Source organism: Centruroides sculpturatus, unplaced genomic scaffold, assembly GCF_000671375.1.
Source record: "Centruroides sculpturatus isolate CEXI.00-Female unplaced genomic scaffold, Cexi_2.0 scaffold785, whole genome shotgun sequence".
Taxonomy (NCBI): Eukaryota; Metazoa; Arthropoda; class Arachnida; order Scorpiones; family Buthidae; genus Centruroides; species Centruroides sculpturatus.
In genome coordinates this window covers 185,638-210,392 of record NW_019385677.1, presented here as the reverse complement: position 1 = coordinate 210,392, position 24,755 = coordinate 185,638, and the positions used below count along the sequence as shown (strand labels likewise).

At 29.8% G+C, this 24,755-nt stretch overlaps 1 protein-coding gene and 1 long non-coding RNA gene across 2 annotated transcripts in view; both read right to left on the bottom strand.

The window, feature by feature from the left end:
* Nucleotides 1-5,934, bottom strand: part of LOC111641131 (unconventional myosin-VI-like) — a 55,991-nt gene extending 50,057 nt beyond the window's left edge. Inside the window, exon 1 of the mRNA XM_023387253.1 lies at nt 5,867-5,934. Coding sequence (XP_023243021.1) covers nt 5,867-5,932 — 66 coding nt within the window. The 5' untranslated portion in view covers nt 5,933-5,934. The remainder of the gene's footprint in view (nt 1-5,866) is intronic.
* A 1,962-nt stretch (nt 5,935-7,896) lies between these two features.
* On the bottom strand, nt 7,897-24,089 carry LOC111641132. Its single transcript, XR_002759360.1, has 3 exons — nt 23,963-24,089; nt 15,779-15,915; nt 7,897-7,907 (listed from the first exon to the last, which is right to left on the bottom strand). It is a non-coding gene; the product is annotated as an uncharacterized LOC111641132 (long non-coding RNA).
* Nucleotides 24,090-24,755: the final 666 nt, after the last annotated feature.

Here is a 24,755-nt window from a genome sequence, read left to right as displayed (position 1 = left end):
TCTACAAGTTACTAAGGAATGATAAGGACAAGATAGGAATGAAGGAAAAAGCTGGGGTTTATAGAATTCCTTTTGAAAATCAACAATTAGGAGTAGAAAAAGATTATGTGGGCGTCACTACAAGAAACCTGGCGGTTCGTTTAAAGGAGCATATGTATGACGTTAGTAAAGGGAACAACAACACTATCTTGGCAATCATGGCGCAAACAGATGGTGCAAGTGTTAAATGGGATGAGGCACGAATTGTTAAACCGGTCCATTCTCCGACTATTGCCTTTGGCATAGAAAAAATGGAGATTTATAAGAGTAAGATAAATAGCAAGTGTCTAAACGCCAAGGATGCTAATGCTCTTCCAACGGCATGGAAGTACATAATAGAAAAGGAAATGGGGATTAAAAACCCGTAAAATTATGGCAGTTGTGTATTACTGGTTTAATGTATATTTTTGTTATAGTAAGCTTTATATTTTTTTATATATTTTTATTATTTTTTATATTATTTATGTTTATCATATAATATGTTAAAATTTTTTAGTTAAATATTTAATGGTTTACGGTGATATTTAAAAATATGTTAAATAGTTAATAGTTACAGTTTATGTTAAAAGTTTAAATTTAAAAGTTATTCGAAAGTTGTATTCGAATAGTTCTTGAAGATGGCCTATTGAAATTGGGCTGAAAACGTTTGAAATTAAAGTAATAATAAGCTCAGCAAGAGTTTGGTGTTTTGTTTATATTTGTGTGATAAAGCAATGTCCCGAGGTTGCAAGTACATCTTCTATGTTCTTCGGTTTATAGAATTGAGTTTGTTCTCAAAATCTGATGGGACAATTTTGATAAAACTTTGCCATTTTATATTGATTGTGATGAAGAATCCAGAAATATAATAAATTTAAATGTAGAAAATAGGGGTCCATGATTTTGTTTTTGATATAAAGTGGAGTTAACGTAACAATGTCTGTGCTCCTTGAGCATACCTTATGGAATTTACAGGTCAAATAAAAAAAACAGCATTGTGTATAACTAACAGAAAATAGACGCAAAAAACAACAGAACACAAGAACAAAGCAATTGGCATTGAATGCTTTTAGTTTTGGTTTTATTTGTATATGGCAATGCTACACGTGACCGATCTGCTGAGGGGGAATGCCTCCCAGAAGGTCTTTTATGGAAAACTAGCCCCTGTTTAGGGTTATTAATGTGAAATAAATCTGGAAAACTCCATGTGGCCAGCCCATTAGCCAGGTGTGAACTCACAACCAACTACTAGTGCTCAGTGGTTTTACCAGTCATTTCTTTTTTCCTTTTTGTAGTCTTTTGTTTTCTTTCACTTATTTTGTTTTTATTAAACAGCTGTCCCTGAGAAGTCCCACCTCCACCCTTACTGTGCCTACAGAAGTTTACCAGCAAGTCTGTTTCCTTGTAGTCTGGTACGAACGTACCCGATGTTTCAAGGTCCCCTAAGTCCAAAGATGTAAAAATCTTGGGGGGTTATTTTTTGACTGATTGCAATACTTTCCCTGTTATATATAACAGCTGGAAAAGTAAAAAAGCAAGAATGCGTAAATCTTTTTGAGAACAAACATAAAAGGTAACGATAAACTGTAATTGTTGTTATTCATTGAAAAATCTTTAAAATTTCACATGTTTCTGCAATGTCAAAACATTAGCTAAACAATATGCAGCAAATAAAGCATGTAATACATTGGAACTTTTTGCTAACTGCTAACTAAGTTAGACACCTGTACAATTACCAAAAACAGAAAAATTATTCTTCTTGAATCAAGGTTGCTTGTTGTTCTCTATTATATGTGTTTGGTTAGCACAATGTTGCTGTTGAGAATGTATCATACAGGAACACTTTAAGAGGAAAAAGGTTGCTTTATTGACTTGGACGGATATGCATTTCGGGCTTAATGCCCCTCTTCAGTCCTATTATTATTACATAATTATCAAATTGGTTACAGGTATCAAAATTTACAGAATTCATTTTAAAAATTAGTATACGCGTACAGTGATTTATATGATAAAATACAATTACCTGAGATAGTGACCATTAAGCTGGTATTACACATAAGATATATATACACATATTTAAACACGGGAGGAGGAATGAGCAAATAGTGCTATCAGATCAATATATATGCACCTGAGGATAGTATAATGTGTGTTAAAATAAAAATTGGTATGCACAAAACTAAAAAAGTATATATTAAAAAGGTGTAAATTATGAAAAATTAACGAAATACCTGTAGGATGTGACATAATACAGAAGAGATGTGTAGAGAACAGGCCTGATGGGAGATGTTACAAAGAAGTGAGTGATCCTTGTAACATATACAGAGGTTGGTGGGAATTGCACAGTGGGGGTTAAGNAGACATTTTACTTAATAACAATCTAGTCTACAGCTTTGCCTGTACTTGTCATCCTAAATTCTATTACATAGGTGAAACCAGTAGAGTACTAAAAACCCGGATAAATGAACATATTAGAGCCATAAAATATAATTACATCAACTCTGCAGTTGCTACTCATTGCAACCAAACTGGCTGCGAGATCTCACCCGACAGCATCAAAATACTTAAAAGGGAAAAAAACATTTTTAAAAGGAAATTCTACGAACATATCGAAATTATTAAAACTAAAGAAACACACAGAATGAACTTAAATACTGGTACTGTCATAAATGACATCTGGCAGCCTTTCCTAAGATGCAAAGCCTATTAAGTTGTCCTACCATCCTCCCACCTTAACCTCCACTGTGCAATTCCCACCAACCTCTGTATATGTTACAAGGATCACTCACTTCTTTGTAACATCTCCCATCAGGCCTGTTCTCTACACATCTCTTCTGTATTATGTCACATCCTACAGGTATTTCGTTAATTTTTCATAATTTACACCTTTTTAATATATACTTTTTTAGTTTTGTGCATACCAATTTTTATTTTAACACACATTATACTATCCTCAGGTGCATGTATATTGATCTGATAGCACTATTTGCTCATTCCTCCTCCCGTGTTTAAATATGTGTATATATATCTTATGTGTAATACCAGCTTAATGGTCACTATCTCAGGTAATTGTATTTTATCATATAAATCACTGTACACGTATACTAATTTTTAAAATGAATTCTGTAAATTTTGATACCTGTAACCAATTTGATAATTATGTAATAATAATAGGACTGAAGAGGAGCATTAAGCCCGAAATGCATATCCGTCCAAGTCAATAAAGCAACCTTTTTCCTCTTAAAGTGTTCCTGTATGATACGTTCTCAACAGCAACATTGTGCTAACCAAACACATTATTCTTCTTATTGACAACTGCAGTTGCACATTTAATGAGTCCCATTCTGAAAGCTATAACATTTCATTTTTACTACCAAATACAACTTCTAGATTTATGAAACTAAATGGATATGGTCAAAAAGAAATTTCAAATGTATTACCAGATAAATCCAAAATCTCAACAAAATAGAATAGTTTTTGCACTATGGGGTATTAAGGTACAGCCTTGCTGCTGGACAATCAGTGAGTAAAGAGTAGTGGGTTATGGCCAGTGGCTAGCTGCCACATGGCTGCACTGCAGGTGTTAGTTACTCTAACCATCAATAATTCTTATTCATTAGAGAAACAGCATAACAGTGGGTTAAAAATTTTCTTTTTAAAATTCTTTATGACCAAAAGTACCGTACATCAATGAAACTATGTTTCATTGATGTACGGTACTTTTGATGTACGATACGGTTTATATAAGAAATGCTGTATCAATAAAAGAAAGACTGGTAATTATATAAATATGTACAGTACATTCCTATTTTATTAGAAACATTGTATTATTATGTATTTTCATGTAATAGATGAACATAACAACATTTATGCAGATGTTCTATTATATATTTATTTACTCACTGTCTTTTTAACCTATACATATTTTTTAAAAATACCTTGGCAACTTTAATTCAATTATGGTAAAAATATAGTTGAACCAGTCTATCTCGGACCTCACAAAAATGAGAAAAAAAATTTGAGATAGACAGATTTCGAGATATAGAGGTCCCTACACGGCAAAGAGTAATAGGTTTGATTGGAAGTATGGTATTTTACTAATACAACAGCAAGTACAGTACATACCTGTATTAGGTATTAATAAAACGTTCTTGACATATCTTAAATGGAAATAGTTTGTCAATAGTTCCTGATCCCTGACTTTCTTCAACTGCAAGCCAAACTTGTAGCCAATCAGAAAAAAAGCAGCATTAACTGCAACTACAGCATATACTATATACTATATTATAAAAGATGTTCCTCAATTACATTTTATGCCATCAAAATGTAGTTACAGAGGTGTGAGTTTTTAATTGACATTTTGGTCCCTAATTTGACATAAAGGTTTTGTGAGAAAATTATTTGAGATAAACATGGAAATATATTGAATTTGGGCTGAAAATGCAGGGGAAAAAATCAGTTTTGAGATAAACTGGTTCAACTGTATATTATTATTATTATTATTATTATTATTATAAACTTCCTGAAATTATTAGTTATAAAATAAACTGTACTGTTTATTTGGTGCATATGGTGTCAAAAGTCAACATGTTTTCCATGCTTTTCTGACAACTACACTCATTAGTATGTGTAAAATTTTGCCAGAAAGCATTGTGAATGATTAAAGAGAACTATATGTAATAATTTACTACCTTCCTAGTTATATTCCTCATCTGCAATTAAATTATTAGACACCTTTCCATGACTATAACTACCTTTTGCTGGTTGTGAAACATTTGATGTACTTCAAATTTCGATTGAAATCTTAAAAATGATAATTTTCACAACGCAGTTTATTGATGTAATATCTATGTGTAAAAATTATTTATTTAAATACAGTAGAGCGTCGATTATCCGAATCAATTGGGGACTGGGGTTGTTCGGAAGATCAATGTTTTGGATTACCGATTATGTACAAAAAAATATATTAATTTATCCCATCTTGACATTTTTCTCTGTCGTGNTTCGTCGATGTTAAGCCTAACGAAGACTATTGTATCGTTAAAAATTATTTTTTTATTTTGTACAAACAAAATAAATATATTGAAAAATATAAAAACAATAAAAAATTATACTTCAGAAGTTAATTTAGTATCAAAAATGTAAAATATTTGAGTAGCCCAAGACATAGCCAAAGATTGCAGTGCCACAGCACTGGTGAAAATTTAAATTTGCCGACTGGAATTCTTTCGGATAATTGACGTTTCGAATGATTGACTTTCGGATAATCGACGCTCTACTGTATCTACCAATTTCCTGAGCCTGAAAGTGACCTGTTGTTGTAACTTGAAACTGCTTAAAAATATATACAGAAAACAATAACATGCATTACAAGACAATTCGTTTCAGTTATATTTTATTATTTAACACCAATGTGAGATAAGCCATTCATTTTAAAGTGTAACTAAAATAATACACATTTTTGTTGTCAAGATTATTGTACTTATTAGCCTTAAATTATTTTTAAAATATTGTTCTTATATATAATTAAATTCACTAAGATATAAAAAAAAAGCTTAAAAGTGATATATCATATAAATCTTTTACATTCATAATTTTTATTCCAAAATGACTGTGGCTGTCCATTTTACCTGAAATAGCATCATTCCACATTAGCTCAGACGATTGATATTCTACAGTGTTAATTTTTAAAATAAGTATAAAAATTAATTTAAAAAATTTTCACTTTTGTTCTGTTAAAAAGTCAAACAATAGAAGAGGTCTAATATCACAAGCTGTTTTTATAAGACTAAATCATGTTTAAAATAGATATAACGTAGGAAGATTATATAATTTAGCTTAAACTTACATAAATTTGATCTTTCTGATAACGTATCCTGATGTTATTCAGCAAAGTTGCTTCATTTAAATACATTAAAGCACCTAATAAAAATTTTTAACAGAAAAAATTAATATAAAATGTCATTATTATGTAGTTAAATAAATTTTTAAAAACACAATTAATTTTCAAATTAACTGTAAAAGAGATATGACTTTTTTAAATTGATTATTATAGAAATTATTAATAAAAAAGCTAACAAAAGTTATTAAATATTTTATAACTTATAGTAATCAATAATTAAAATCAATCTCAAAGTTTAACGACTCATTTAAATTAAAAGATTAGTATCTCACAAGAATGAATCGTAAACCTAATTCAAAACTAGACTAAATTTATTTTTCAATAATATGAATGTATCTTATCAGTTTAATATTATTTACAGTTTACATATTTTTAGGCCAAACAAGAGATTCACGATAAATAAATAAATTTTGGCAAATCAATTTAGTTTCTTCTTCAATTGTGTTTATCACAAAATATTTTTTTTTTAATTTTTTTATGTATATTAGCTTCACAAATTGTTTAACATCGGTAGGTAAATAGATTAAGTGAGTTTACGTACATTTAAGTAGACTGTGATTTAATGCACTTTGTAGAGGTATAAATTTAACATTTTCTAGAAAAGATCTATCACGCATTAACTAGACAGCATTACATTTAACTTTCTCACTTCACTAGTTAATTATTCAAACATTATTCTCTGCTTGACAACATCATAAAATATTCTTAGCATCTGCCATTGATTTTAAAACAGTAGAAATATAAACTAATTCAATTTAGAGAATAGAATTCTTCCATATAAATATTCTCATTAAACGAATGTCGCATAGTTGATTGTAATCATGTAATTATTCTTTGCTGTCATGTTAATTGTTACATGAAGATGTACTGTATACATTAGGTTCAATTTACACAAATCAGTTTTTAAAAACACATTTACCATTCTCATAAAACAATAAACTAATAAACTTTATTGTATTGAATAAAATAGTACACATAGAATAAACTAATATGTTGTAGTACTGTACATTGGAAGAAATTTGCAATAAAAACTATAAAAAAAATTTTTTTTGTGGAACACTCGGAGCAAGTTTGCGAAACACAAGTCATGAACCACTGGATTATACATTCATTTTTTGAAAATTTTCTAACAAGCTTAAGGTAATTTTTCTGATTTTAGTGAATTCTTTGTCATTTATATTCCATCTACAAATCTGTAGCATTTTTAACTCTACTTAAATAATTTTTTTTTAAAGAAAAACAATTATTATATAAATTACAGAATATCAAAAATTTAAACAGGTATTAATTATTTTTAGGATTGTATTTTATGATTAATGTTTGCCATAAGCATTTTTATAAAATTTCAGTATTTATAACACTAAACTAAAAGCTTAATAAAAAGAAACAATACATTTTATACTTGTTTCTTTAATGCTGAATCATCTTTTTTACTTTTCAACACTAAATCCGCATTGAAGAATAAATATAACATCGTGAGATATCACTATTTCTGGACAAATTTGTAACTGTCAAATGTAAATAAATCTTTACGAAATCTCATTCTCATGTAAAGTATTCAATTGTAATTCATGTTTTTCTAGTTTAAAATAATTTCAACATACTTACTGTATTATATTCTTATTTTAACTGTTATTTTCCTGTTTGTGACTCATATTTCTAAAAATTGAATCAGACATTTCTACAAGGGCTTTAATATTATAAAGAAAATCTAATTCTATTCAACAATAAGTTATTCATCATTACAACACAATCATCTACTTATTTATTTACTTTAAAACCTCAAAGATCTACAGAATTTTGTGAATATAGACAGATTTTCATGCATTTATTATTATTTTTAAAATAAGTTTACAAGATTACCCCAATAAAAACATGTTGTCAAGATTATTGTACTTATTAGCCTTAAATTATTTTTAAAATATTGTTCTTATATATAATTAAATTCACTAAGATATAAAAAAAAAGCTTAAAANGCAGAGATTATCTGAAAAAATGCAATTAAAATATATAAATGCATGACAAAGAATTTAAAAATCTTGTTTTTTTTTTTTATTCTTGACAAATACCCAGAATATATTAAGTATTTTATTATATAAAGAATGAATATAAAGTTAGAGTCAATATTCTTTATGTATGTTTCTATCCAAATTTTTATTATGCTCGTACTCTTTATTGTATTTAATAAATTTTAAAATTAAAAAGATGGGCATGAATTAATTATTATAAATATGATAGATTGTGTATCATTTGCTCAGTTTGCGTACGCCATGTTTAAAAACACTATTTTGTAGCTACACATTTTGTACTTCATGAAAATTTTTTAAACGAAACAAGCAAATATTAAGTTTAAATTAGATCTTTAAAGGTTTGTTTTTATAGAAAGATCTGCCAGATTTTTCTATAAAAACAAACCTTTGTCATTTTAATCTTAATGAAATTTTCATTGAGGGAGAGAGGAGTAATTTATTTGGTTCCTTCAAATGTAACATAGACTATAGTGGAAATACACACAATGATGAGGAAGAGTAGAGTGCCACTATATGGGTGGAGGGATGTACAATACCTCTGAATAAGTAAGTGAGTTGTTCGTTGTCAAGTATATTGTGTCTGTAAATCCTTACACTTACAATAAATCATGTGCTTGCATCAAACGGCTGAGTCTATGTTTCATTTGAAGGAGACAAATATTTAATAAATTTGGTTTTTCTATTATTTCCACCAATAAAATTTATTCTTAAAAGCAAATATTTTGACAGGATCATGAATTTCAAGAAATAATGACACAGAAATTTTAAAAAATTTCTTGAAAGGAATGTAAACAGTATTTTAATCATTGCATAACTAATGTTAAAGACATGTATATACTAGTAAGAGAATATAACTTCAAATACAGTAAACTAAATTCTATGCTTTCATAATTACTGTATGTTTTTATTTATCCAGTCTTAGTACAGGTATACCTCGCCTTACGTCGGTAATTGGTTCCAGGTGAACGACGTAAGTCGAATTTACTTGTCTCCGAATCTACTTATCACTAGGCTAAACCGTAAATTACCATTTCCGGTTCTGTATTTTATTTATTAATGCATTTTTAATAATATATGGTAAATAAAAATCTATTTTAAGCTTACAAACAAATAAATTTTAGTTTTTAATATAGTACAAAAAAAGTAATCTAAATTTACGAATGCGTGTACTGTAAATACAGTACGTACTTGTATATATTTTAATATGATTTTATGTGCTTTAAACGTTTTTCTAGTCATATTATGACTTCAATATTTATGGCGGACAGACGTAAAGTCGAATAAAATGACTTAAACTTGATTTTTATTTTTCCATATACTTTTTTAACAAGCGACGTATAATCGGGAACGACGTAACTCAAAACGATGTAAGTCGAGGTATGCCTGTACTTTTGATACACTTCTGTAGATAAATTTAAAGTTGTTTAATATTTATATAAATAAATATAAATAATTCTATAATAAAACAAGTAAAACAGCAAAACTGTATTTGGGACAATACTATGTCTCGGAGACGGAATCACTTTGATGCTCAAGGTAGGTCTCGTTCTCATTCTCCTATCTTCTTTGATATCGCTGCTTTTGGGCACAATCATTCAAACTTCGCCGGCCATGATCACGAGATCATCCACGATGCATCTTCAATGAAATTAACCTATCTAATTTCAAAATTTCTTTCTGTTGCGTGTCAGCCCGGGTTGAATTTTTGTTGATGCGTAACAAAAAGTTCCCGTTTTTGAAAAAATAATCGTGGCTATTGTATCGTCCAAAATTATTTTTTTATTTTGCACAAACAATATACAGTTTAACTTGATTATAATGTCATCGAATTTAACGACAACCCTAATATAACGTCAAATTTTTATAGGTCCTACGATTTTACTATACTAGATAATGATAAAAAAAGCCCACTTGTAATGACGACATAAAATTGTTTTAACGTCATATTTGAAGCACTCCCAAATTTACAAAATTAGATTACAAATTTTATTTAACATAGAAGAAACTACATGTTCAGTCCTAAGGTCAGAGTTCACTTCTTAGAATGACTGTGGGTAGTACTCTCCCCTACCTGACTTTGGTGGGGTGAGGTGAGGTATTTTGCCTGTTTGTAGAAGAGGGTTGCCATTTTGTATTTTATTTTGACTCGATTCTCGGTCCCCTGACTACCTACGAGTCTGGATTTTTTTATGCGCAAATGATTTGGACATCTAATACTCTGTGCCAAATATCAACTCTTGACATGTACTCCTTCATACCTCTATGCTGGTAAGAACGGGTGGCAGTACGATTTTATAAACAAGACATAGTCTTGTCAATTAGTTAAGATTTGTCTATGATAAGTGATATTAAGTAGAATGATTTTAAAATCAGTTTTTTTACCCTTTATAAACTGAATGTTTCTTAAACTAATTATTCTGTCTTCATTATTTTTATATTATTGTGACCTTACAAAATATTATAAAATATAATATATGCAAGTCATACAGAAAATCATGAGCAACAATTTTTTTATAAATCACAATCTATTAATTACAAACAACTAAGAATATTGTTATAATCTGTAGACTATAGACAGTGCTATGAGCAAGTCATGACATCACTAGCTTCAACTATGTGACTACAAACAGCCAATACAAAATGGCTGCAACTGCTGTTTCATTTTGTCAGCATGCTGTGATTGAATTTCTCATTAAAGAGGGAACCTCCGCTGCATAAATTCATCAGAGACTTCAGAGTGCATATGGAGATGTGTGAATGGGTGCCAGCAGTGTTAGAAGATGGATAAAGCATTTTAAAGATGGAAACACAAGCATTGAAGATCAGCCTCGTGGCAGCCATCTGTGAACTGCTTCAACAAAGAAAGAGTGAATGAGATCATTAAGGAAAACCGATGTGTAACTGTGGAAGATATTGCAGCAAATATTGAATTAGGGAACAGTGCAGTCAAGGAAATGATCAAAAGTTTAAAATATCAGAAATTGTGTGCCTGTTGGGTTCCCCATTTATTGACTCATGAAAAAACCATCACTCAAGAACTTCTTAAGAGATATGAAAATGAAGGAGATGACTTTTTGAGGAGTATTGTGACAGATGATGAAAGCTGGTTCCATCATTACGCACCCAAAACAAAACAGCAGACTATAGAATGGCACCACCCCAATTCCCCAACAAAAAAGAAGGCAAAGACAGTGCTGTTGGAAAAGTTATGGGCTCTGTTTTCTGGGATGCAGATGGAGTGATTCTGGTAGAATTTCTTGAACCTGGGGGAAGAAATTGAGAGAGAAAATGGAGTGGGTAGTTCTTTTCCATCCTGCCTACAGCCTCGATTTAACACCCTCCAATTATCATCTTTTTGGTGCTGCAAAGGAAAACATGAGAGGCCAATGCTACAAAATGGAGAAGAACATCAACAAAGCAGTGCATCAGTTTTTTCGCAGTGCTGGAACAGAGTTCAATCATAAGAAAATTTTCAAACTCCCACAACAATGGGAAAAATGTATCCAAAAAAATAGAGATTACATGGAAAAATAAAGAAAAGTCTGAAAAATAATGTGATTGTATTTGTTTTTTCCAAAAATAAATTAATCTGATCTATAACAAATTGTTGCTCATGACTTTCTGTATATACAGGGTGTATCAGAATGATGTTTTAAAAATTTGGGGCTTGTAGAGAATGAAATTTTGAACATTTTGATATAAGGAACCTATAGCCAGAAATTTGAACTAAAGTGTCTACAGCGGTAGGAAGCGCATGACCACCCTTCACTTTGGTAGCTACCCTTCCATCCATTGATGTCATGTTATTGCTGCAGATGNTGCAAGTCATACAGAAAATCATGAGCAACAATTTTTTTATAAATCACAATCTATTAATTACAAAAAACTAAGAATATTGTTATAATCTGTAGACTATAGACAGTGCTATGAGCAAGTCATGACATCACTAGCTTCAACTATGTGACTACAAACAGCCAATACAAAATGGCTGCAACTGCTGTTTCATTTTGTCAGCATGCTGTGATTGAATTTCTCATTAAAGAGGGAACCTCCGCTGCATAAATTCATCAGAGACTTCAGAGTGCATATGGAGATGTGTGAATGGGTGCCAGCAGTGTTAGAAGATGGATAAAGCATTTTAAAGATGGAAACACAAGCATTGAAGATCAGCCTCGTGGCAGCCATCTGTGAACTGCTTCAACAAAGAAAGAGTGAATGAGATCATTAAGGAAAACCGATGTGTAACTGTGGAAGATATTGCAGCAAATATTGAATTAGGGAACAGTGCAGTCAAGGAAATGATCAAAAGTTTAAAATATCAGAAATTGTGTGCCTGTTGGGTTCCCCATTTATTGACTCATGAAAAAACCATCACTCAAGAACTTCTTAAGAGATATGAAAATGAAGGAGATGACTTTTTGAGGAGTATTGTGACAGATGATGAAAGCTGGTTCCATCATTACGCACCCAAAACAAAACAGCAGACTATAGAATGGCACCACCCCAATTCCCCAACAAAAAAGAAGGCAAAGACAGTGCTGTTGGAAAAGTTATGGGCTCTGTTTTCTGGGATGCAGATGGAGTGATTCTGGTAGAATTTCTTGAACCTGGGGGAAGAAATTGAGAGAGAAAATGGAGTGGGTAGTTCTTTTCCATCCTGCCTACAGCCTCGATTTAACACCCTCCAATTATCATCTTTTTGGTGCTGCAAAGGAAAACATGAGAGGCCAATGCTACAAAATGGAGAAGAACATCAACAAAGCAGTGCATCAGTTTTTTCGCAGTGCTGGAACAGAGTTCAATCATAAGAAAATTTTCAAACTCCCACAACAATGGGAAAAATGTATCCAAAAAAATAGAGATTACATGGAAAAATAAAGAAAAGTCTGAAAAATAATGTGATTGTATTTGTTTTTTCCAAAAATAAATTAATCTGATCTATAACAAATTGTTGCTCATGACTTTCTGTATATACAGGGTGTATCAGAATGATGTTTTAAAAATTTGGGGCTTGTAGAGAATGAAATTTTGAACATTTTGATATAAGGAACCTATAGCCAGAAATTTGAACTAAAGTGTCTACAGCGGTAGGAAGCGCATGACCACCCTTCACTTTGGTAGCTACCCTTCCATCCATTGATGTCATGTTATTGCTGCAGATGAAAGACTAAACACACAACTATAGTAGTCTGAGTCCATGTACAGGACATTGTGTACTTAGTGTTTGTCGTCCATCTGGTCACCCCTTGCATCCACTGGCACTGTGTTGTAAACACACAGCTAGTCAACGTGAGTCCCTTGTGTACGCAACAACTGTAGGAACAGTTCATAAGCTTACGGAGCGCATCTTTACAGCATTTAATACCATCAGAGGGGGGTGTGGCATCTTACGGAGAGTCAGACAAAACATGGTTCGTTGTTGCACATTATGTAACGAAATTGGTGGTCGTCACATTGAACATTTACTCTAAAGTAGTGCAGCCACTGATTCGATGTACAGTTTGATTATACTCTACTGTTTTGTCAAAAAAACTTGTCATAAATACTGTATTCTGCTGTTTCATTCAGCATACCGACCGCACAGAACATGCAAAGTGCTGTAGAAACTTTATATCACATTTCCAGCTATAGGTTCCTTATAGCAAAACATTCAAAATTTCATCCTCTACAATTACCCAAATTTTTAAAATGTCATTCTGATACACCCTGTATATATTATAAAAGTACAGGTAACCCCTGTATAACACGGTAGTTACGTTCCAAAAAATTGCCGTGTTATGCGAATCCATGTTATACGAAACAAAGAACTAATACGAAAAGGAGGGTTAGGTTCCAAAAATTAAAAAACATGCTAGTATATTTTCATAATTAAGATAAATATCTTCATTAAAATTTTTTTAAGTGATACATATTAATATAAATTAAACAATGTTTTCTTCGTCATCACTAAAAACACTATTAATTAACCGAGAGCGTTTTCTTTTTGGCAAGTTATCCTTATCCTCTGAGCATTTTTCTGCATTATCTTCAGATCCATGCTTTACCTTTTGCAAAATGTATGTAATTTTAGATTGCTTGCTTCTAGTTAAAAGGTCTTTATAAATTTCCTTATATGGTGCTAAGCACTTATGAAGAATAAAGCAAGTATGGAATAAGGGAAAAACATTCGGCAACATCAGAAGCAGAAGCGTCGCGATCTGGCAACATTGAAACGAGTTTCGAGAAGGACCACGTGTATCGACAGAAGGCGAGAAGAGAAAATTTGCATACTTAAGTACTAATAGTTCACGAAAATAATAATTTTTGTGAACTATTATTACTTAAGTATGTAAAAATTTATTACATTTCCTGTTGTACAAGGGTTTTACCCAATTCTCGAACCATGTCAGAGTGAATCCGTGCTATAAAAGTACCGTGTTATACGGGGGATGGTACCAATTCTCGAACCGTGTTAGAGCGAATCCGTGCTATAGAAGTGCCGTGTTATACGGGGGTTACCTGTATTTTAAAAACTTAATTTTTAATATATATATTTGCTGTTAAAAAAAAAAAATTAAATAGAATTCATATGCTAAAATGACACTCCAAATTCTAGTAATATATCTTTGACAATAACATTTTATTTGTTTAATTAAAATTTATTTTTTATGTACAAAATCTGCTATCTCACTTTTCACTTAAACTTGCTCATTCTCACATCATCATCATTAATCAACTATTTTAATTAATCTAAACTCAATATATATTTTATCATATTTTGCTGAATAAATATCCTGCATTTTAATTTTGCTGTTAAAATATTTTCATCATTTGCAATCATTTACTCAACTCTATGAAAATTGATTTTATGCTTTGGCATATCCACATTAAATGAAGAACAACATTTATGTATAATCATCGTTTAATATATGACACATGAGACACAGTTAATAGATAAAATGTACATACAGTAGAGCATCAATTATCCAAATATTGATCAACCGAAGGCGTTCCAGTTGGCAAATTCAAATTTCTTCTAGTGCTGTTGCATTGCAGCACTCTCCTCCTCCCTACAAGCCTAAACTGTAGGCCTACTTTAATGTATTATATTATGTAGGGTATGTATTTGTAAGACATGTGATACAAATTATATACAGTACAGTTTTGTGTTTACTATATTTTTCTTAAATGATCAGTTATCCGAACAACCCCAGTCCCGAATTGTTTCGGATATTCAATGCTCTACTGTATCTACAAACAAAATTAAAACTGATAGATTTTACCAAGCTATTCTTATGTTAATTACAGAAATAAATAGAGTTGTCATCTCTGTTTACTCTAGTGATAAATTCCTTCAATCGTTATTTCTATAATTAGAATAAGTTGTAAATCTGAATTCTTAACAGAAAATTCACCTATAAATCTGAACTTTTTAAAAATGTAAAAGAATAATGTACAGGTTAATTAAAAATTCTAACAATTCTGGGAATGTGACGATACTGTATATTTAACTAATCGCTTTGTCCAGATGCTCGCATTTTCAAGAAGACAGAAATAAAAGGAAGATTAACATTAACCTTTCTTTTATTTTCTAGTTTCTTGAAAATACAAGCATTCATATAAAGTGATTAGTTAAAAATTCTAATGAAAATATGAGGTGTAAGTATGATTGTATGAATAAAATTAAAAAAGTAACCAAAACAAAATCAATATGTTTCAAGGTAATACATGTAGCTATGAATTAGAAATATTTTATGTGCTTTTAATTTGAGCAATTTAGTTTTATATACATCTATACACATATATTTACGTAATTTTAAATAATTTCTACTCAAAGTAAAACACTTACCCTGCTCGGTTCATCCAAAAGTTGAACGTTTATTGTTTCCTCGCCTATATCAACAATTTTACCTAATCTGAAACCGTGAACTGGATCGGGAGCCCATATTTTATGATTTTCCATAATTTATTTTTTTTTGTAACTTCCTACAACAAAAATTAAACTTTTATTACAATAAAATATTTAATTTGACAAAATAATGATTTAGATTTGATAAAAATACATCTGTTGGCAAATATTTTCAATTTAAAAACACTATTTGCCTATCTGAATTTTCAGAAATCAAGTAATGTTATGAAAAATTGTTAGAAATGACATCTGTTAAGTTTGAGCTTTGTCTGATGCTACTTTTGTTAACATAAAGGAAGATTTATCAGTTCGGGCATTCCTATTTTTAATTATATTAAATATATCTCTAAGTAATACAGTATCAATTTTGCTAACAAGGTTAATTTGTTATTATAATTAATGTAACATATTAAAATAGTTCATCACATATATATAATTTTATAAAATAAAATGAAAGGTTTATTAAAAATAGTATACGAGACTTTTATGCATGATTGCATTTTGTCCACCAAAACTCAGTATGGTGCGTACGTCCATTTAATTACAGTACATTTATACAATGACCTTCGTTGTTAATGCAAACTGACTTTTCCTTGAAACGAAAGCATTTATCACCGGTTATTATTGAAAATTTTTAAGTTACAAGTATTAAAATCTATCGACCCAACCTTAAACTATTAATAATCTTTATTATAACAGTAGTAAAAGATATAATTCAAAACTGTGAATTGTTACACATTAAAATTCTGTAAAACTTCATAAATATCTCTAAAACTTCTTAAAACAAGATTGTATATTTTGTATTAAATGAAAGATATTAGTTATTAAACACTTTATTAATTAATTTAATAAAGTTCCAGAGTTAAAAAATCAATTTGAATCAAATAAAAATTGATTAGGAAATGGAATTAACGCTCTCCGAGATAACATTTAGGTACACTTCCTGCCATCGAAGCACTCGTTAAAGATGTTTACAAGTTAAAGATTATTAAACATAATAACTGATTACATATACCAAGTCCAATTAGAATTAATGAAGTTGTACAGTTTATAGAGCATTCATTCATAAACATAGTGTTTATTTTCTTGATGAACCCATTCAGATTTTCAAGTGATCTGTGTATACTAACAAACTACAAATTTCAACAAATGTAGAGATCATCTTACAATTCACAAGCACACAATTCCTCAAACTACTGTATTATACATTAAAATTGAGTTTTAAGTAACATGAGAAATTAAATGATGATTAATATAATTCTATATTGACATTTGTTATTGATACTGATAGTAAGTAACCATATAAAAATATGATTTTAATGTACTTTTAGTCTAATTTTATTAATAAATTAACTTAACAAACTTCCATCGTACCAATGTGTGGCAATAATATATTCTTGGCAATTATATTTTCCAAATTAAAAATATGTTTGTGTCCAGTATATTCTAGTTGTAATCTAAGTAATAGAAGTAATTCGACAGAAAGTCGTGTTTACATTTTCAGAAACAACAATATTATGATCTGTAAACATATTTTTCAATTAATCAAATGTCATATTTGATAAAACATGAAGAGAGATAAAATCCTTGAAGCTAGAGAAATTCCAAACTTAGTGAATATCGAACCTTTTTGGATTGTATTCTGTTCATTCCAGAATTGTGAGTGTTTTTGATAGATTCAAATTTCACCACTTACACTTGATTTTCTTGTATTTCTAAAATATTATTTCAAAAATTTTTCTTCTTTCTCTCTCCTGTTTACTTGCTCTGATTAACAGACAACTCTAGCATTAATTTCACACAGAAAGGTCCAGTATCTACTACATAAATCATCACATAATTCAATTAACCTAAGTCGGAGAACTTCCTTCTCTTCGTGGATCGTGTAATTATTTTACTACATTTTTTATTTTAAATTATGCAAAGTAACCAAATGTTTCATAAAATAATTGTACAATTATTTAATTAGTTCAAAATTTGAGTGTTTTCAACTATCTTATTTTAATTTGGAATCTATAATAAAATGTATTTATGCTTATTCAAATACATTATATCTGGAATAAACTTGTCATTGTTGCCTTTTCCATACGATCTGCTCTGGGAGTTTCCAACTTCTCTTTTTCTTCCTTTGTTAATCAGAGAATTGTTCAAGATGGTCTTCTTCAGAACAAAAGAAGTGGAAGATAGTCACAATGATGCCCTGATTAACAAAAGAAGAAAGCGAAGTTACAAATTCCTCAATATGAAGCAGATCCTATTTAACATTTTAAAATTGTAATTTCATTAATATAATCTTTATATATTAAACAATAATATTTTTGCAGTTCTTCAACAGTCCAAACCATTGTAGAATGTGAATTTAAATCACTTATATTCTTAATATTCTAATTGATGGAGCACACCCAAACCGGCATTTGTCAACAACCGAATGTTTCTAAGTCAGACTGATCATCTTTCAGTAAATACTTGATAGACTACCAGAATATTTATCCGGATAATTTATCACCTTTTACAACTTAAATTCTGTATTTGAAACTTTAATTATCTTCTTACCAATTAATTCACAAACAAAATTGTAAGTAAAGAAAATTAATCTACATAAATATCTCGTGACAAATCATTTCACAATTAATTTCATAACCTAAAAACAATAAAATGATAATTCAACAACTTGCAGTTTTTATCTTACCAAGAATTACTATTATCTTCTGATTATATTTAATGTATATATTATCATCAATAATATAAGAGTTTTGAATTAATTATATTGCAAGATATGCTAATTTTATGAAAATCTAAATATTTTTTTAGCCAATTAATCCATTACAAAGTTTTCTACAAGGTAATATTCGAAAGGGAAAACTATTGTTTGCTCATCGTTATTGTTATAAATTTAATAAATATGCATTTTTAAATTATTGAAGTTTCTACAACAGTAATGACCAAAGCTTTCAAAAATCAATAACAAACTCATACAAAACATCTGATTTTAAGTAAGAGAAAAAATAAATATCACTGTGATATTACCAATGATAAAAATACAGTCGACCCCCTATAACGCGGTAGATACGTTCCACTTTATAAGTTTTGTGTTGTAGGAATCCTTAAATATATGAGCCAATCACAGCCCAGCACATGTGCAGTTTACAGACTACAGCTGCTTGAAAGGTCTTCTTCCATAATATTAATTGATTCTAGACTAATTTGACTCAACATTTCCAAAACACGTATAGTTTTTTTGGGAATAATCTGTATAAACTATGCTATAAATGAAAAATTGTAGGATTAATTACCGAGTGTGCACCGTTCGATGACACCATTGCTTAAGCTTGTTTTCGTCGTGGAGCAGCACACCAAACGATGGGCACATTTTCTGATAAGTTATTTTTCTGCGAAAAATTCGTTGAACTTTGGAGACATCGTTAATGGAAATAATTTTTATGGCTGTTGAATAAGAAATGTTTTTTCACAAGAAATGTATAAAATTACAGTACTGTATTAGACTTACAGTACCTAATTTATATACTGTACAGACGATAGTATACTCAACTTACCCGCCTAAACTCTCTGTAGCGTGTAAGTAGTTTGGCTGTTCGTCCACTATTGGTCCAGATTCGACCAATCCTGTCGCGACACGAGTCGACGATGACATTTTACTGCATTTTACAAGTCTCTTTTAGTGTCTTTATACGAATACTGTCACAATTTTTTTGCAGCAATATACGAATCCACATTATATGAACTCGTGTTATAGGGGGTCTACTGTAATAAGTTACAATGGTTGGAGTTGTTACAGCATAATATACCAAAATCTATTTAAAAAATAAGTTTAATATGAAAATTAAATTAATATGAAACACTATACACACTGTTCCAGTAAATAATATGTACTGGAATAAAAAAATCAAACTTTTATGGCCTCTTTTGGGGTTTGTATTGGGCGTTAATCGTTGCAGAACATTAGCAGAGTTTAATATTATCGACGACAACCAAGATGTGGTAACATCATGACATCATTAAGTATTTCAGATCGCATTACTATATTGGCACTGCCACATTGTTGGTTTATCGATATTGACTCTAAGTGTAATTTCAAAGCAAGTTTACTTAGTTACTGACATCTAGTATATAATTCTAAAAATCAGAACATTCAGTGCAGTTAATATTACTCAATCATCTACACACAAACTTGTACAGCAGCAAGAAAGGTTTATTAAAATGGAAAAAACTAATGTTTTTGGTCATATTTTCATTAGTTTTTTCTGGTTTAATAAACCTTTTTGCTGTTGTACAAGGTTGTATGTAGATGATTGAGTGATATATTGTAGCAATTACTTTACAGATCAGTCAATATAGTATTAGATTATTTTTTCAAGATACTGAAATATATAATGATAATTTTAGAAAGACTGTACTTTCAAACTACTGTATTATATATGTTTAAATTTCAAACATTTTAATATACATCTTAACTAGAATTATCCCAAAAATATCTGAAAGAAGATAAACGATACAAATTTTATAACAAACGACTGAATTTAATAACATGATCACTGTAATTTGTAACCTCAATTCTATACTGTAGAGACTGCTTTTATAACTTAATTGGATTCCGATAAACCATTGTTAACCAAGCCATCATAATCAAATTCTTATTTCCTACAGGCTCAGTATCCTGAATTGAGGACCTATTCTTGGAAATACAGTTTAAACTATATAACACACAAAGAGGGTTAAACAAAAAGAAAAGAAAAATATGGCACGTAAACACATTAATAATAACAGAAAAATTATATCAGTTGTAGAAGTGGTGAGTCATAAAGTGGAGGCGACATACTTACATGCCATATTTTTTTAGTTGAACCACCTCTGTGTGTTATTACACACTTCAAACTATATTTCTGAGAATAGAGCCTCAATTTATGACAATAAAGTTTCAACAGTTTGTTAACAAATAATATATTAATTAAAAAACAAAATTACACATTTTACATTGAAATAAAGTAGACATTTTCAATTTAAAATGGTTCCTCCACCTTATCCTTAACAACAATTTGAGTCATTCATACAATCAACTGACGATATCCTATTAAAACTTTAAGAAATGCTTTGATACGATGGAATATTTTTGTATCCTAATAATATCTGTTTTAAAGTAATGAAATCCTAACTTAATTTAAATAATCTTAGAACAACTTCTGGGGGCGCTTCAGGAATTCATCAGTGTTGGAGTGATTTTAGTGTGAGCTTGTTTTGAAGAGTTAACAGAAATTTAAATGATGAATATATTATGGATTAAAGTATATTTAATATTAATAATACAGTACTTGCTTATTTTGGCTGGAGTTGAGCAAAATCCGGGCCCTTTATCACATTCCCCGCTGAAAAGAGGTTGACCACCATCAACAAGAAGTAACAATGCCGTTAAGATGTCTAAACCAACTAATTTGGAGAACATGTTATGTAATCCAACATATGCTTCGAGGGAGAAGGAGAAAAGTGAGAAAACAGCTGAGAAGATGAGTGAATTTGATTTTGAATCTACATATGTGGACTGTTTGGAGTCGATAGTGAAAGAAGACTGTCCGATTACCTAAAGTTTACGCCAAATGACTAAATTAATTCAAGCTTCACATGGAGATATAACTAATAATAATCTTAGAACAACGATAATTATACACCTTCCCGACAGTTTCGTTCTATAATGATAAATAGAACAGAACAGAAATTAAATTATTGAAGCATAAATTACTGTTTTGATATTAATTTATGTAAACATAGTAGAGCTATCAAGTTTATATATTAATACAATACATAATTTCAGCAACAAATATAAACATATATACATATCATAAGCATTCTATATATGCAAGCTTTTAAAGCTTTATACAGTACTTCTAGTTGAGTTAAAATTTTGCAAAGCTATAAGTTTTATTATCTAGGTAAATGGATTCTATGAAAATAGGGAAATAACAACTTATTTTTGAAAACTGATTTTTAATCCTTCCTTTTATAAGATTTTACAGCCATTACAAATATAAAAATTCCTGCTCGATTTTTCAATTACAGGACTGATTTTCTTAGAGAGGTCCCCCTCAAATTGATTTTTAACTTATAAAATTATTACTACAGCTAGAATTACTCTGCAAATTCACATTGACCTTAGAGACATCTCCAGTACAAAAGTTGATGTAAAAACAAAAACGTATACATTTTTTGCCTTGTTTAGGGGCCAGTGTCAGGCTTCAGAAGCCATTTTTGTTCATTGTGAGCCAAACTTATTGTTTCTAGAAATGTTTTCAAATAGTAGTTCTGGAACTTACTCCTCAAAATTTGTTTTTTTTTTTTATATACCAGTTTCCCATTGTTAAAGACATTTTCTTGATTTTTAATAATTCATGAATCATACATTATATCTGGAATAATGTATTTGAAAATTTTTTATATACCAGTTTCCCATTGTTAAAGACATTTTCTTGATTTTTAATAATTCATGAATCATACATTATATTGAATAGTAATTTGTAATTTAACATCTTATATAATTGATTTCATACTTTTAACTGAAGTATTATTTTTAAGAAACTTTTCTGAAAGTTACAATATCTTGATAAAACCATAAATTGTTCTCATCTAAACAATATTAAAGTAAACATAGTAGTTACGAGCCAAGTAATTCTAATTTAAAAATCTGAAATTTGTAAATAATAATATATTCCCATTATTAAGTTGATGGCTACGAATTATAAAGATATATACCAGATGATCTCCTTCAGCGTTTAGTTGTACTATCCGTGGAGTCACCATTTCTTCTTGATTTGGTTTCTGTTTTATGGCAGGATGTCCTTCCTGTCATTAATTCTTTTATTTCAACTTGGATTTGGGACCAACTAGAGCCACAAGTCTTAAGTAAAGTTAGACAACAGCACTCAGCAATTCCACAAATCTTGGAATGAAGTACTCTTTATGTCTCTGGTAGAAATTAATGTATTCAACAAAGGCTAATCTTAAACATTTTGACTGGTTTTACTATCTTACTGCTTTTATAATATAAATATATAGTACACTCTTGCTAATCTGCAACCACCATTATCTAACATACTTTCCATTATAATATTTATCTCTTATTCATGTTTTTTTAAATACATTTAACAAATACAAATACACACATTAAACTTCTAACATTAAATTCAATAAACAATTAAACTTACAATTACCACGTTGTTGTACTGTACATAATTTCACAATTTCAGAAGAAATTAGTACAGAACGACAACAGATCACATCGTTCATTGCCTTTAGTCATAGACTCTCTCAGTAATCCGACATTTCTCTGTGCAAGGAGCAACTAGATTAGCAAAAGTCTAGAGTGTGTGTGTATACAATTTGAAGTTACTAAGAAATTTTATACACACATCTACCTACACATTATGTACAGGTATGTATGTATGTATGTATGTATGTATGTATGTTCTGAACCAAGTGCAGCCACTCATTTCTATTTATGTACACATTTTATTATGCTCGACTTCATCTTTAGAAGACTCTTCTCCTCTAATTACATACATAAAAGCAAGTAAATCATGACATACATACGTATTAGGAAAATCAGACAGAACTACTTATTAAGGACACCAAAACAAGCATTTATGCTCTGTATAAAGACACCTTCAATCAACATACATCTTTTAAAGTTGATAACCTTCATCAGACACTCAAACAATTAAATATTTGAAGGAAAAATGTAGCAGATAAAGCACAGAAATATTAATTTCCACTAATTTAATGTATTGTATAAGCTTAATTATTACAATGATGATGATGATGATATAAAAAAAACAACCTGAATTTAAGTTTAATTCAATAAATGATTACACAATAAATCATAATTAAATACAATTTCTCAATTTTACGAATCTACACGTTAAATTTTGACGTAGACTTACGCATTTAATACGTCACACAAGTATTATAAAAATACTTGTGTGACGAGTTACAATACATTTTGACCATTTTAAACCTTAAAACGGGAACTTTTGATAATTCAATTGTCATCGATCGTGCGACGTTTTTAACTTAAAAATTCTAAATTAAATTGAAAAAAAAACGATTCGTGCTACTTACTTTCGTTTCAAGATCACAGACAATTCTGATTATTTAAAAAGAAATCGTACTTTAAACTTGAAAAGTATTAGTTATAGCGAAGCTAACAGATGTTCGTCGGAAGGAAGAAACCATAAACAAGGCCGAAAACTTTTTAAGTGTTGCCAGATCTTGTTAATTAATTAATTTTTCTCACTTCTTTTAAAAATTTTTTCCCTTAATTGGAAAGGAAAACTTTTATTTTTATCTTAAAATATTTTTATTTTCCTTTACAATAAATAACTGTACCATTTCGATAAAGGATAAAGTGTTGCAATGAAAATAACAATCGCCATCCCGGTAGCGATGATTAATTCAGCGACATTCTCTTTTTCGCGGTTATATATATTTTCTACGTTATTAACTTTAGCTGCACATATTTATTTTAATAAATGTATTCTTCTAGATATACTTAAAGGAAAAATGATGTTGTTATGAGTAATTTTATAATCATACGAGTTCGAGTTTTGTGAGTATTTAGCGAAAGATGTAGAGACAGCATTTTGGTAATTCGCTTAATTTAAAATATTTATATTATAAAACTCTAAAAAATGTATTAAATTTCTTTCAAAATAAAAATATTAGTGACTGTATTTTATTTAAATTGTTTACTTATAGAAACGACACAAAAACGAAATGTGGCCTTGTTGTATCGTTATCGGTTTACCACCTCCGGGCCCGACTCTAGATCCCATTTTTCTTTTCTCTTTCGCATAAACTATCGATTTTTGAAGCGAAAAAAATAATTTAAATGATCAGAAACGTTAAATTTTCC